Source organism: Amblyomma maculatum, chromosome 7 (genome assembly GCF_055883805.1).
Source record: "Amblyomma maculatum isolate TAMU_Amacu chromosome 7, ASM5588380v1, whole genome shotgun sequence".
In the NCBI taxonomy this organism is placed as follows: Eukaryota; Metazoa; Arthropoda; class Arachnida; order Ixodida; family Ixodidae; genus Amblyomma; species Amblyomma maculatum.
This window is the reverse complement of record NC_139350.1, coordinates 72,504,996-72,520,108: the sequence shown is the minus strand read 5'-3', so window position 1 is coordinate 72,520,108 and position 15,113 is coordinate 72,504,996. Positions and strand designations below refer to the sequence as shown.

The 15,113-nt window shown below is 41.3% G+C and overlaps 1 protein-coding gene across 1 annotated transcript in view; it reads right to left on the bottom strand.

The window, feature by feature from the left end:
• Positions 1-15,113, bottom strand: part of LOC146183620 (cytochrome P450 4V2-like) — a 37,754-nt gene that overhangs the window by 3,800 nt on the left and 18,841 nt on the right. The window contains exons 4-9 of the mRNA XM_084608387.1: positions 13,151-13,350; positions 10,111-10,180; positions 9,093-9,219; positions 7,605-7,805; positions 3,366-3,539; positions 1,235-1,301 (exon numbers count right to left, since the gene is read on the bottom strand). Of these exons, the coding sequence (XP_084464513.1) occupies positions 1,235-1,301; positions 3,366-3,539; positions 7,605-7,805; positions 9,093-9,219; positions 10,111-10,180; positions 13,151-13,350 (839 nt within the window). The remainder of the gene's footprint in view (positions 1-1,234; positions 1,302-3,365; positions 3,540-7,604; positions 7,806-9,092; positions 9,220-10,110; positions 10,181-13,150; positions 13,351-15,113) is intronic.

The window sequence follows — 15,113 nt, the reverse complement described above, 5'->3', positions numbered from 1 at the left end:
TTAAAAACACATGAAAAAAAAATACCTCTGAAGTTTCGTTAAACACTGGTAAGAAAATGCATAGTTTACAGTGGCTGCAACGGAAAAAAGTGTGCCTAGAATTCTTTCCATACATAAGAAGAGGAAGCATGCATTGCAATGTGCACCTTTCTTGAAAAGAGATTCCCCCTACTTCAGGCATTGCACAGAGAGAGGAGCTAGGAAATTGCATGCAGTCAAAAGCTACGTGTGCTGTAGGCAATATTATTAAGCTTGGCCACGGGTCTCTCGGGTTATTGCTTAATAAACTAAAAGAAAGCTAAATACTCGGAAATGCTGTAGTCCTTTTGCCGTCGTCACTTTCGCTCCTTTTCTTTTCATATAAAATTCACCTTACCATGAATCTCCTTTTTCAATACTTTGTTGTAATGAAGCTTATTAAACCCAACAGCCTCCACATCGTTTGCATCAGTTGCGGGAATTCTCAATGTAATATGCTTGCCAGAGTAATTTATTCCTACCGGAAGCGTAATACCGATCCACCACCACGGTCGGCTGGCGTTCTCAAGGCCATAGAAACTTTTTTTTTTTATGTCGTATTGTTGTTGAATCACGAATATGTTCAACAAACGACGATCTTAGCAGCGTCATGGCTCTGACAGCCAGATGCTAAATTACACCTTGAGCTAGACGGCATAGTAGTTCTGGCATAAAAGCGACAAGATTTTCATTGCTGCGTTCGTAAATAATACTTTTGCGCTGCTTGCTAATTGCTCTCTTTCGCAGCACACGTGCGGGGCCGCAGGATTTTCTTTTGTAGCCGAATCTTGATGCACACGCGCCTTGCAACGGAAGGAAAGTCAGATTACCACACAATGTCTTGTCAGAGCGAAGGGGCAACTGGTCGACTCGGTTGGCACTTGCGTGCACAAGGTGAAGCGAGTGGAAGTCCCGTGTTCGGAAAACACCCTTTTTGTTTCATTGCATAAGATCCAGCCACGCCATTTGTCCTCGCGAATAATATAAACGCCAAGCGTGTTTTTTTTTTTTTTGTATTTTAATAGCGCGAGTGCATGCCTAGTGAGTGTTTGGCTAGAAAGATGTGAGAAAAATACGTTGGCAGCGTCAGCCGCACATGCGAAGTGGGGAAATTTCTGCAGGCTCGGAAGCCTGCGTTTTCTTCCCTCCTATATTAAACTCGAATGCGTGTTTAAGGAACAGCGTGCTTGAAAAGATGGCAAGCATTCGAACTCACCAATCACCAAGTCTTCTTCCAGATGCCGCCCAATGAGAGGTATCGAAGGGTACAAGCGCAGAGTTTCCTGTAAGCAATAAACACATTTACGTTTGTGCGCAGTTTAATTGAATACTATTACCTGATAACAGAGAAAACATTCGTCTGCTTTTTATTCATTTCGTATCTTCGAGAGGCAGCGGCTGCATTGCGTTTAGCATGCATTGTACGTGTACCTTTGAGCTTGCTTGAGTACCTTATTCGTAGCGTTATTTATCTGCATTCGCTGGCAAGGTGCATTACGTACTTCTTTTGCAAGCTCTAAGTATCAGACAACAGAAGAAGAGGGAAAAATGGGAGGCCACAAATAGTCACCTTCAATCCAGTTTTTGCCGAAGGGAAAGAAAACGGAGGGCTCCTGCTTTAAAATTGAGCTGCATTTCATAAGCGCTGTGTAACTTATTTCAGAGCTTACAGCACCCAAGTTATATCATGTGTGTGAAGAAACTCGATGTGGCCTTTAGTAGAGTGTTGAACAAGCATCATCATTATAGCACACGTCTCAGTAGTGCGCGGCATCTGGTGTTGCTGCCACGGCCATTGTGAATACGCAGAAGGTCCGCAAATTCGTTTTATTCCATCGCGGCCCCATGCTTGCGTACTGCGACGGCCAAAAGACGTCACCATAAAACGGCGAAATGCTCGGCTACCACTGCGTGCTCGCATCGGGAAAGGCGCGATAAAATAATTACCCAAGTCCGACACATAGAGGTGCTATTTTTTGCCTTGTCTTGTTTCCTTAGCATTCTTCACGTTAAGGATGTCACTACATTTTGCACTGCGGTAATGCGTACAATAAAGCCCTTTGTAGAGGCAGGGCTGCAGCTAGCGCAAAAAGAAAAAAAAAAGTGTTCTTGACAAAGACTTTGTTTTTTTGCAGCTAGATCAATTACCCTGAGGATGATAGTAGTCTAACATTGTTCATTTCGATCAATATAGGCGCTTTTAATGCGAGAGCAGTCGCGTTTTGAATACGTAAATACTAGAAATCTCCGAAACAGAAACTGGTAGGAAGGGTCAGTGTTTGCTTGGAAAGAGGCAGCTATACTTTATGAATGAGCACTGAACAAGGGTAAATGGGGGACGCCTAAGTTCGCAGGTAGAGATAACGTTTCGACAAGTGGACTTGTCTTTGTCGAAACGTTGGCTCGACCTGCGAAGTGAGGCGTTCCCCATTTACCCTTGTTCAGCGCTCATTCATACAGTGTAAACGATCTTCTTCCTTTCGTTATACCTGCAGCTACACTTTGCATGACATCGAAAAATTGTGTCAACACCTCTCCATTGAAGGGCTAAAACATTCTCGAAATTTGCCGCATCAGATTTGTCGTATACATTGTGGCTGCATGACTGCGGGTACGTGTTTCAACAACGTTGAGTTGAGATCTTCATAACAAAACAAAAATCTTAGAAAAACGTTCCGTTTTACACTTGGCCTCCGTTTTTAAGGTTATAAAGAGACGGTGTTTTTGACTCCCGTCAAAGTCTCTCCTTACGGGTCTTTGTACACCTAATTGCACTCTGCCAGTCTCTTAATCACTTTTAATTACGAGGCCCTTAATTTTGGCTTCGATTATCTCGGTCATACTCGTTTGCATACAATTATAAGCTACCACATTATGGAAACGACGAAATGAAGTCCCGTTTCAAACAAGCCATGCGAACTTCAATGCATGACGTAGGAGTAGCAAGTCCTATTCAGATGATCTAAATGTCCCAGGAGGATAAATTTCTATCCCAAAAGAGCTACCAGAGCTGGCAGTTTCTGCCAACTCGCCCATGTCACTTCAGACTACCATAACCATGCTCGTTATTTTTCTATCATAACGCAAATGGCGACAACGCTCACAACGAAGACGCCAGATTCTACATGGGGTATTCTATTTGAGTGACTGGCCGCTTTTGCGTGCGATCAACACATTTCGGTTTCTGTATTTGCGCTCACACTTTTCCTTAGGCGCACCCAAATTGTCCTGAGCAAAAAGGCGGAGTAGAGAATATTCCTTCACACTAATGCGCTTATACAGTGCCCTAAACTGTACGGCGTCCAGCAGAGAAGAAGTGGCTCTGGATTTGAATATTTCTCACGCACCTTGATGCAACACTCCAAGTATTTGAGCCGGTACACATCGGCCTTGGTCACGTCTCGATCACGATCGGTGCCGAACACCTCGTCTAGCTCAGCGTGCACCTTGGCCTGTTTGTCTGGGTTCAGCCCCAGCAAATAAAAGGCCCAGCTCATGGCCGACGTGGTCGTGTCGTTACCCTGCAAAAAACACTCGTTAGAGTTACTGAGCTCTAAAACAATGTAAAAAGCGAACAGGTCCCCAGGAAGAGACCACCTTGAAAAGTTTCACTCATGTGGAAGGTTATTATAGTCGCCATAATGAAGTTGATAATGCACGCTCGTTGATTAAGACGCTTATTGGACTACACATGGTCAGCATAAGTCACGGCCTTAAGTTATGTGCCAAGACACCCCTCGTGACTGTGCCATATTTACCGTTTTCATGTAGTTTTATTGGGCATCGTCAGGGCAGAATACGTCTTCTAAAAGCACACGTAAGACATTCGCTAAAACAAGCTCAGGTTTTCTAGACGTCACGTTTAATTCTGAGTGAACAGTAGAATATTACAATGTCCGCAAACGAATATATTCACTAAAATGGTCGATATATTCTTTTGGATGTATTACAACATAACTATTTTTAGTATCGATCCTGCGCTCTCGTGAAATAATCAACGCCTCCATAGCAACTCAAAGGACCACATTTATCACAGTTTATAGCAGAAAAGTAAAAGACTCGCGATGAAAATATTTCCGGATATCTTCATTGCAACTGCTTACGATGTACAAAACTAGAAAGAATGCTGGTTAAAAAATGCTCACGTTCCGAATTTATGAATATGGCTGCCGCTAGACTTTACCGCTAACATTACGCCCACTGGTCTTCAAGTATCCTTAGGTGACAATTCTATCTGAACAACATCTCTCTTGAGTTCGGGATTGGAAGGGAAGAGGTAGGGAAAACAGGTACAGTTGAGAGAACTGTTAGCGTAGGTACACCTTATAACGCTTAGCTGGGGCCATGCTTGCCCCCGTCAGCTTCCCCGAACAATGCGCACACACAACATTCTCTTCTCTAATGCATCATTGTTTTTGCCGTTTCATTATTTCCATTCTACTCCCACAACAAGGCTTCCTGGCTTGCCTAGGACCCGCTGACTGACGATGTTGGTTTTGGAGACTTGGAGTAGGATACTAGACTAAACCTCTTATTAGCTCTTTACTGAAATAACTGCAAAGTGAGGTCGAAATCTTTACTCCGATAAGCTATAATCTACACTGCTAATTTGCTGCGTTTTATACGTATTGGTGAATGTAGCATTTAATATATCTGAATTAAGCGGCCTGGGTAGGATGTGTTCTACCATTTTCATAGTGACAGATATTGTCGCCAGTACTCGCTGAAATCGGAAATATTTCGGAGCTGCTAGCACCATAGGGAACTGTAAAACGTAAAGCAACTTCACGATGTCACACGTGTTTTTAGAAACTCTTGGTGTTTCAACATTATTAATGTCAACAGATTTGCATTTTTTACAAAATATATGCAAGCGTGTAAAAAATTGACCTTTGCTGTTTTTGCTGCAAAACTACTGAAGTGAAGTGAAATGAAGTGAAGGCCTAAATGTAGTACTTAGGCGGGAAAATATGTGTTTTGAATAGAAGTCATGAGTGGCCCTTGAAATTATTAAAGTTGTCCCGCCGCGATGATGTCTCACACCCTGCCTGCTCGGATGGTGCTGGATTGAGTCTAATCTTTCTCGTTGCAACCATGCTTATTTACTTTCTCTATGCCTCTGTATATTGCTACAAGCTTTCATTATGTGCCTAAATTTATTGATTTTGGATTGACATGAATGAAAAGTTAATCAAAATCACAACTATTTGAAAACCTAATCATTTGTGTGCGCTCTTTTACTCGGTTTAGCGATACAAGAATTAACTAGGCGTGTGGTGGGCGCAGAGCAACACCATCAAAATGGTCTGGCCCACTCAAACGCAGATATATTCCGTGACTGAACTTACGCCGTTTGACTGGCCCAGTTCTCAAATAGGCAGCTGACTTGGCTGGGCAGCACGTGGACGCTAACAAAACAGAGATTTTCAATGAAAATAACACTGACTCTCCTTTTCAGGTGAATAATATCATTGTACATGAAAAGTAGCATTTCGTCTTTTACAGAATTAGATATAATTAGAGAAAGGCATTGGAGTTAACAACATCTAGGAAAGAGCGGCAACCCCAGAAGCCCCCGAGAAGTACATTTTTACAATGGGAAGTTTTTATCGAAGCATTTTTGCGCGTATCAGAAAAATTCAACCCAACAATGAATATATCCCCATTTTAACTGATATGTTACCTTGTGTGAAGGCTCTTTGACCCAAAGTGCCCATGCGCCATTAAAATAAATCCATCATCATCATCATCATAATCATCATCATCATCATCATCATCATATCCCTAGATCCTCCTTCAGCGTGCTGGCAGTTTCTGATTCTTACTGAACGAAACACACACTACAACGTGTTTACGGCAGCCTTAATTGAAATTTTTGAGTGCAAGGTTTCACTGCTATTCGGAAGATTGGCAAATTCCCATCAATCAGCTAATAACCCTCTCATGCAATACTATATAATCGTCGCACAATTATTGCCAGAAGCACATCCTTTTCGTTTACTATATCTCACTTAAGCAGCCGGTGCAAGCGCACGGAAAGCATTGAAGAGGATGATTGTTACGCACACAGAAGCTCAACCATTGCTATCAAAAGGCAGGCCTAGCTTTTGTGGACATAACGTTTGAGTGTGAGGAGGCGGTAGAATATTGTAAGCTGCAGTAGTGAACATTTTGATCAGAGTTAAATCTATGTGTAGCAAGAACGTTTTTTAAAGGTTCTCCAGCGCTCGCGCGTTGCAGAAAACTGCTGCTCCGGACGTGTTTTCGACAATATAAAAAACAAGCGTTCTGAAAGGGATTTATGGGTGTATTATAATATCATGATGCAGCCTTGTACTGGAGGCAAGATGCAAGGCCCTGTTTACTGTGCAGTGTCAATGCGGAATTAAAAAAAACGCATGTGGTATACAAATGTTATGGAGTCCTGCATTACGGCGCCCTCATTAAGTGAGTTATTTAAGGACTATGAACACCTCAACCAAACAAAACAAAATGATGTACATAAACAACTCCCTATTAAAAAAAATGCAGAAATCCAGTTTGCGATCATGATTCATAACAGTACCGTGCAATATTCTGTAGTGCCAAACAATTATAAGTGCTGTCCAAGAAAGATGAACAAGAAGAGGTACAGTTTCCGCCGTCCATGCCGCCGCTAACGACTTTTGTTTATTTAGGCATAGACTCATAACTGTCACTAATTTATAAGCACTCGCACATTAGAGCATGTTGAACTTCATATTGCTAAATTGCTATCAACAATACGAAAGCTATTTACCAAACTTGGACACATTTAATGCTTGCATAATTTATCTGGTGGCCGCATGTTTGCTCATGAAATGCTGCTTGCGTTCAATACGTGTATGTCTCCGCACCTTGATGAAGCAAAGCCAGAATGGAGGTTTACTTTTATAACGTTATAATCAAACGTGCAAAAGGAAGCAATCCGGGTCGAAATAAAAGTTGTAACTGGCGTACAAGAATTGTCCAAAGTGGCAGGTGCAATTTATCAGGCAGAGAAGCATGCTTAGAAAAGAATTTGCCCTTGAGGTGCAAACTCCCCTGCCTTCGCTTTTCTCTCCTCCCTTACACCTAGACCTTGAACAATAATATCAGCTTAATTCGAAACCTGTTCAGAATAGCTACAGTGAGCCCGGGACACGTTCTCGAAATGAATGGGACATTTCACTGCCTCTGTGTCCTGTTACAACCTTGTTCTTCTCGCACTGTATAAATATTGCGTCAGAAAAGAACCAGATACAGCAATACAAATGTCACAGGTTTTCAACAAAATGGGCTCCATTTGTGAAACAACCAAACCGCGAGCCTTCCTCTAGCCACCAGAGGCGTAGTACTCTACGCCTTTGCTGACTAGACAGAAAAAGCACCGAAAAACCCCAATGGTCGCTTCAGTAACTAGAAATATATGTGATCGTCCTGAAACACTCTAAGACTCTTCGCCCTTTGTCTAGCTCTCAAGAACACTGAGTAGGAGGCTACAGCGCATCAAAAAGTAGTCGCTAGTCGGCATTCATGGGTGACATTTATTTGTTTCAAAAAGTTATCTTTAAAGGATTGTTACTTACCCCAAATATTATTGTGTCGATATCCTTTTTGACCTCGTCGATGGTGTAGCTGCTCTCTTCAAGATGCTTCTTGAGCAGGTAGTCAAGTATTATAGACTCTTTTCCAATGGGTTGTCTCTCCCCCTCACAGTCCTCGTCCTCGTCACAACGCTCTTCATTCAGCTCCATCTGCTGCAGCTTTTCTTTTCTCTGCTGCATGACCTTTACAGAAACAAGATCAAACCAAGTTCCTTTATGTACAGAGCAGATATTTACATATGAAGTATGTGCAAACTTGTATCGTTTAACTCCAGTTTACTCCCGCCAATTTAGGCAAACAGAATCGAAAGACTTTCCGGAACGGATTTAACCATTTCTTTAACTATTTCTGAGAAAGAAATAATTTTCCCCAAAAGAATCAACTATCGCTTACATGCCATCATGTGTGAGCTATTAAGCACTCAGTAATAGGCAGCTCTACGACGCCAGTTTTTCGGATCCATCCAACTGTGGTGGTCTAAAACGGGCGCTAATCCTATAAAGCGGTTCTAAGCAGCTACAGATTGTAAGAGTGAAGACCATTCTGCACGTACTGGAAGCATGTCCCGTTTTTAAGAAAGAATAGGCATGCATAAAAAAGGGTATCACCATGCATACACGCAAGGTTACTTCATCAACTGGTTGCCTATGATATCTTTCTGCAAACATAAGTGATAGAAAAGACATTCCATTTAATACGTAACGACTGCTGCTAATAATAACTGGCAAGAGTACTTGAGCTAAATCTGCAAACTTTCAAAAGTTTGCACAATGCAGATTTCAAAAGTTTGAAGAAGCCCGTAAAGCTGTTTGCGATTAGTTAGAATACCGGTTATTTTATCGCTTCAAGTCTTGCGACTGCACAAGGTGTGGTTGGTGAAGAAAAAAAGAAACTACGCAGCTTCCACTCGAGGCATAGAAAACAAAAATAACTTCTACTCGCGAAATGCTCTCCGTATGAGCTTTCACGACAACACCTCGTTGCTTCTGAGCATAGATGGCGTTCTCTCAAATCTTCCACTTATCTGACTTTCTCTTAGCAAATCGAGGCACGCATCAAACTTTTGTTATCAAATTCAGCTAGATTTTTTGCGGGAAATCAAATGATCTTTGCTCAGAAAACTTGCTTTAATCAATGCGAATGACAGATACACAAGCATTGCCCTATTACGGGAAAGTTTCACTGCGTAAAGCTCTGCAAAGTTTGTCTCCTTTCGAAAACGCCAGCGAAGAGGCAAATATATGAGCCTCGAGACCGCTAATCTTACTCGTTTATGATATAGAAGGATAGGAAAGTGTTCGATACGCGAACTGTATACTTCGCGCATCGCAATAATGAATCGCGAACGTCCCTAGAAAACCCGCCCGCTGACGGTGGCATGCTTCTTTTCGCATATCATTCGCTTGAGCCCTAGGCTACAAGTTGCTTCATCGTTTGATTTCTATTTAAAAAAAAAAATCCATACTTACTGAAAGGCTAAATTTCTCCATGTCAAGAAGAGTTTCCTTGAACACTTTGCCTTCGTACGTCAGGTCGTATATTTGTTGTATCCACGTCCAGGGCCTGAACCCGCGCACGGCGATCATGAAGGACAGCCTGACAACGAGATCATTTCATTGCAATCAATTTTATTTGTAGGCGAAATATCCATGAAATAACATAAATGTGGCAAATTCAGTGTTTCGTTTCTCTCCGCATCCTTGAAACACCTGTCATTATGGCTTAGTAAACACTGCCATAAGGACCATTCGATGCGTCTTTTTGTTTCCATGCCACCCGATCCATTTCTAAAGCTACCATTTTGTGCCCATGAAGCTTTAATTTGTGTTGCACTAATACTGCTGTCACAAAAAAAAAGCATTACCCTTAATTTAAGGAGTGTAGCCGCTAAGTAGTTGCTGCTAAGCGTTTATTATCTTATTACAAGTTGTGGTTTCTGTTGGTATGTCGGTCGTGCTCTGGTAAAGACAGAGCATGTAAGGGACAGGGCACGACCATTTGAGCTTAATCATGCGTTGTAGCTTTGTGCATTTACCTGTAGCATTTTGTGAACTATTATTTACAGTGTTAGAAGAAAAACGCTTTTCGTTTCCTATATTACATACACCACGCATTAGAGCACAGGGCGCCGTCCTTATGCTTCCTACAGGATTTGTTTTATGAAGGCTTAGTCTTGTCTTGCTCAGCTTTGCTGGAGTGTTCAGCGTTCGCGGAGGTACTGTTTTTTGTAATCGTTTCCCTTCGGATATATGTTCACGAAAGGAAAGGTTTCAAAACTATGACAGGACTTTTTGTTTTGTAAAAGCCTTGATATGACGCCGCAAATTTGCAGGTTTTAGACTGTTACGCCTACTTGAACCCAAGCTAACTCAAAGAAGTAACTTTTCGGTCTTAGGGACGTTTTTCAGACTATGTTTTATTCACAACACAGCGGTATTATTTGTTCGGAAAAATTAAATAAATTCGCTCTCCTTAAAAAGATCTTACCTGTTGAGGTTTTTACCGAAGGGATTTCCTGTGCCGGTTTGCATTCCTAGAACCGTTCCCATGGACACTCCTGGGCAAAAATAAATAGTGTTCATAAAAAATACATAAAGAAAGGCTCATGTATTCTTTTTTTTTCTCAAGAGAGCAATTCAAGGAGGTGTTATGTATTGACCTGAATCACGAACGTGTTACTGTATCCACTGAAAAAGGAGGAGATCCAATGGAGAGTGTGGCCAGAAAGGTCAAGCTAGGCCAAACCATGATATTTTCTGATCTCTACCACTGGCTGGTACATTTTCCCTGATGCGTACCACGTCCCGTGAAACGGTTTCTAATAATTTCATTAAAAAGTGGTGGTATCCATGAATAAATGGAGTGCTAAAAAATATTTTATTTTCGAACGGCTGTCATGCAGTTGGCGCAGTTAGAGTCGACGTGCAGTTGTGATGAACTTTATTGTTGTAAATGGAAGAATGTTCTGGTGCCATCATGCAGATTAAGAATTAGATGTTCACTTTTGGTAGCGACACTTATGTCTGATTATTTGGCTTGAAATTAAAGCAAGTGATCCAGAATACAACAGTTAGTAAGATTGCTAGGTTCAATTTCAGTATATTTAGTAACCTGATGAAACTCTTGTTACATGCGTGCTTGAAATTTTATTACAGATGTCTAGACTTTTGATTATTTGAGAAAATTTGTAATCGTAAACAAATTCATTGCTATTTGATTCATTGAACAAGTGTAATAGTAGCGCATGTTCATAATTGTTCGAAATCAATGTTACATTAGGTTGAGCTTTGTATTAGTCACCGAAAAACAGGCGCAAGTAGTGTGCTTCAATCACTGTTTAAAAAACTGAGGTGCATCAACGTCGCAAAGCACGTTGCTGTTTTGATCTGCTTGAAATGAAGGATTAGGTACCGTAAGATAGCCGCCTCATGTATCGTTGCTCAGAACGTTCATATATGACCTATATAAATTGGACGATCAGGCATGACTCAGGAGATTTAGCACACTTGGAAACTGGCATTTATACCTGATCTTTGAATGGACTCAAACGTAAATCTCACTCCGTTCATCTACTGGCCAGAGATGCTAATTTTCTCGCTGACTTCACCTGAGCCAAATCCATGTAGAAAGATAGACAGGAGCGCCGACTCCGCTCTTGGGAAAGGCTAAATTTTGCTCTAAAAAATTACATTATGACGTGTTTTCTAACCGCTAACGGGGACTTCGGTTGCTCTTTCGACAACTACAGCTGCATGTATTAGATTTATAATCTCCCTACAACAGTGCGCCGGTAGCGCATAGCCCTCTCGCACAAATATTTTGTATGTACCAGTATTTGCACACTTTGCGAACATGGGCAAATATATTCAATTCAGATTGAATTTCTTTCTCTCATTATCTCACTTGTTATCTATTCCGATTAAGAGTACAAAGTTTTTGTTTTGAACAAAAGCATCGACCGCCCATCCCACGAGACCTTTAATTTTGTGCGCTGTGGGTTAGGGAGGACGAGTTTCTTTTCCACTCGCAGTTTTCTATAAGCAACCACTTGTGCGCCGGATAAGCTTTATTTAGGTACCATCCTAAACAGTGGGACGAAGATATTAGGTACAACACCAGGAAGGTATAACATTGCTTTTCCTGAAGATTTTATTCAATCATTGCTATCATGCTCTCTAGGGTAAGTGATAAAGCGTGAAAATACCGTATAATAATAAGCAGGTGCTTCGAAAAAGCTGTCATACGACTGAATTAAGAGCAAAATTTTGTTCTTCGTGATACATATTTAAAAGCTACCAATTCGTGTCTGTGCTCAACGGCTTTTACAGTGCATCTATTCTTTCGCCGTCTTTTCAAGTTGGAACGGGCTACCCTTCTGTATGGAAATACATTTTTCTGTGAGGCATTGCTTGCGATGTGCTCGAGTGTAGCAGTAAACAGTTTTGAAAATTGCGCGTTGAAAAGGTATTTCGGCCACGAACACCTTCGGAATCTATAAACCAGATTATTTTATTTATTTGTTGTTGTTTTTTTGCGTTTGTGTGCTTGGCGCATATCATGCAGCGGCTGCTATAGCCCAAACTGAACCCATCAAATTGTGGTAAAGGGCAGCTAATATGCATCCCTGCTTCAGTGAAAGGACAATAAGAAAAGTGGGGAAGAGACCTCCTGAGTCACTAAACTGACTGGAGTGGCGAAAGTACAGTTCGACATCTGCGGCTGCATCTGTATAATATTCTACACAAATGAAGAGGTAAGCAGTTCATGAACTGTGCTGTTTTATAACGGTGTTTAACTCTTTTATATCGCGATGTAGAAGATTGTTATTCACTTTGTGCCTTGCCTGCCGTTGCTACTCACAGAGGCTTGATTGTAGAAAGTGATTGCGCCGTTAATTACGAAACAAATGCTTAGAGAACGTTTGCCGGTTAGACACTTTATGAATGTTTAGGGGCTTAGAATTGGGCCGGTAATATGAGGACTTGTGTTTCGGAATGTTGACTCGACCACAATTACAAAACTGAATTTGGTGCGTGTACAATCTTGGCGTAAAGATAGCTTAAGTATCGGGAAACAATAAAATCATCCGTTGCAATGCCTAACCGAAAGTATATGCCAGTCTGGCTTTCGTGGTTGTTATTTCCAGCTGATTACGTTCATTGCTGCTCTCGCGCAAAAACAGGTGCCGCTAAAAGAGCACCCGCTATCAGAAACACATGTTGCTTTCAATGTCCCTTTAAGGCAAACATCCCTAAGTTGCATGTAAACGGCCAGATGGAATAAGCTCTCCATGGCTGGCAGCAGGAGATAATTGTACTTGATCATCCAGGGCCCAGTAGATATTGGTATCGCCATTGATGTCACTAGCTTCTTTTATTCGGCCAGGTTAAGGAAAATCACTGCACAGTGCGTAATGCATCCACCGCTAAAGAATCAGATATTCATTGGGAAAAGGCTGAAGCTGGGTATCGATTGGCGGCCCGTGTTATTTTTTACTTGTGCTACGAAATCGGAATTAAGTACTTACTGCCGATGATATCGAGCGTAAGATGCTGCATGAGGGGAAAGGCGGCCAGCTCTTCATCAGGCTTTTCATCGATGTGTTTTTCGAGTATCTTGATCAGGATGTTTCCATTCTCGTTGAAATGGCAGATGTAGTTCTCCAGCACTCGGAAGTGGAATGCAGGCGTAAAGAGGCGCCGCTTGAACCTCCAAATATCGCCGGTCCTGAAGAAGAAAGAAGAAAAAGAAATTTATTTCCAGTAATATACAAGAAATGAGTAATATACAAGAAATGTGTGACATTAAGACGAAGATATACATATATAACATGAACATTATGAAGCACAGAAAGAGCACATATATACAAATGAAACAGGAAGTTAAAAACTAGCACAGTAAATTAACGGCCCACAATAATGTAACAGTATGCACGAAACATGGCAAAACGTAACGAAAATCAAGTTACTATTCTTATAATAATGTTTAAGGCAAGGAATGGAAAGTACAGAGAGACAGTGCGGATTTGATAAAATATAGCTTAAAGTCCTTAATTGAGGTGGCAAAAATGTTTGGGTTGTGTATGTTATAATGATTAATTATGAATGGTAAAGTAAAACGAAGGCTCTGGTTACCGCATAACGTCCTCGTTCGAGAAACGTCCCATATTTGTTTACTTGTGGTGTGAAAGGGTTTTTCGTGAGGCTAAGTCCAGATATACTCTTTAGGAAGTCAGTTAAGCATTGAGGTGACAATTTAAGGCAGTGAAGTAGACGATACTCAAACATGGTATGCACACGATGAATCCTATATTGCGGAAATAATGTTTCTGTGTGGGCAGTGTAGCATGCGCCAGCGATCAGTCTAATTGCCTTCTTTTGGAGACCGAGTATGATGTTTAGATTTGTTTTGGATGTTGTACCCCAAACGAAGTGACAGTAGTTTATGTGTGATTGAATTATAGCGTGATAAGTAAGGAGCTTATACTATGGGGAAAATTCGTTACACAGTCTCGAAAGGAAACCATCAGATCTAGTAAGCTTGCTTTCAATATACATTATATAGTCAGACTACCTCATGCGAGAGCCGAATGCAACACCGAGCGATTTGAACTTGTCTACAATTTCAATAATGTTATTTTCTAGATGCAGAGTATTGTTTACTGTAATATCCAGGCTAAGGGGACGAAAAAAGACTGCTTTCGTCTTGTTAGAGTTAACTACCAAACCATTAGCTGTGGATCATTTGTGGAGAGCACAAATAACGAGATTTGCACTATTGATTAGTTAATCGGCAGAAGAGCCCCGAAGAAAAAAACTTGTGTTGTCAGCGTACTGAATACAACTTGTATGATAGCCTATGCTCGCAAGGTCGTTAGCATAGGCATTAAAGATGAACGGCCGAGAAGGCTACTTTGCGGGACACCACATTCAATGAAAAGGGAGCTAGACTTGTGGTTATCGACTGAAGAGAGAGAGAGAGACCCATCTATGTACCCTATGGACTGAAAATAGTTGGAACTGTATATTTTCATTGCATATGTGCGATTGTTTCTTTTTTTTTTTTTTCCTTGCGTCGTTAATGGTATGCTCTACGAATCGGCGTCGACGTAGAAGCTCTTCGAGCTATTATTGCATGGTAGCCATAATTCCAAAAGTAAAACGTGGATTTACTAAGTGAAAGGAAGTTTTGTTGTTGTTTATATATTTGAGCCTACAACTTACGACTTTGCACCCCTGTAACTTTATCGCGGAAACCACAAGGCAGCATGATTTTATTTTATTTAACGGTCTAAGAGAAACTCTGAAAATCTGGAAGGATCGAAAGGGAAAACCTAGCAAGAGCAAGCTAGCCGCATTTATTTTTCCAGCGCTATCTGTTATTGAAGGGCAGAAAGGCAGGAGTGGGAAAGGAGTTGCTACCTTTTTAGACAACGAAAACAGAAAGGTTCCGAGATTAAAACGAATATGGGACTCATGACACATACCAAA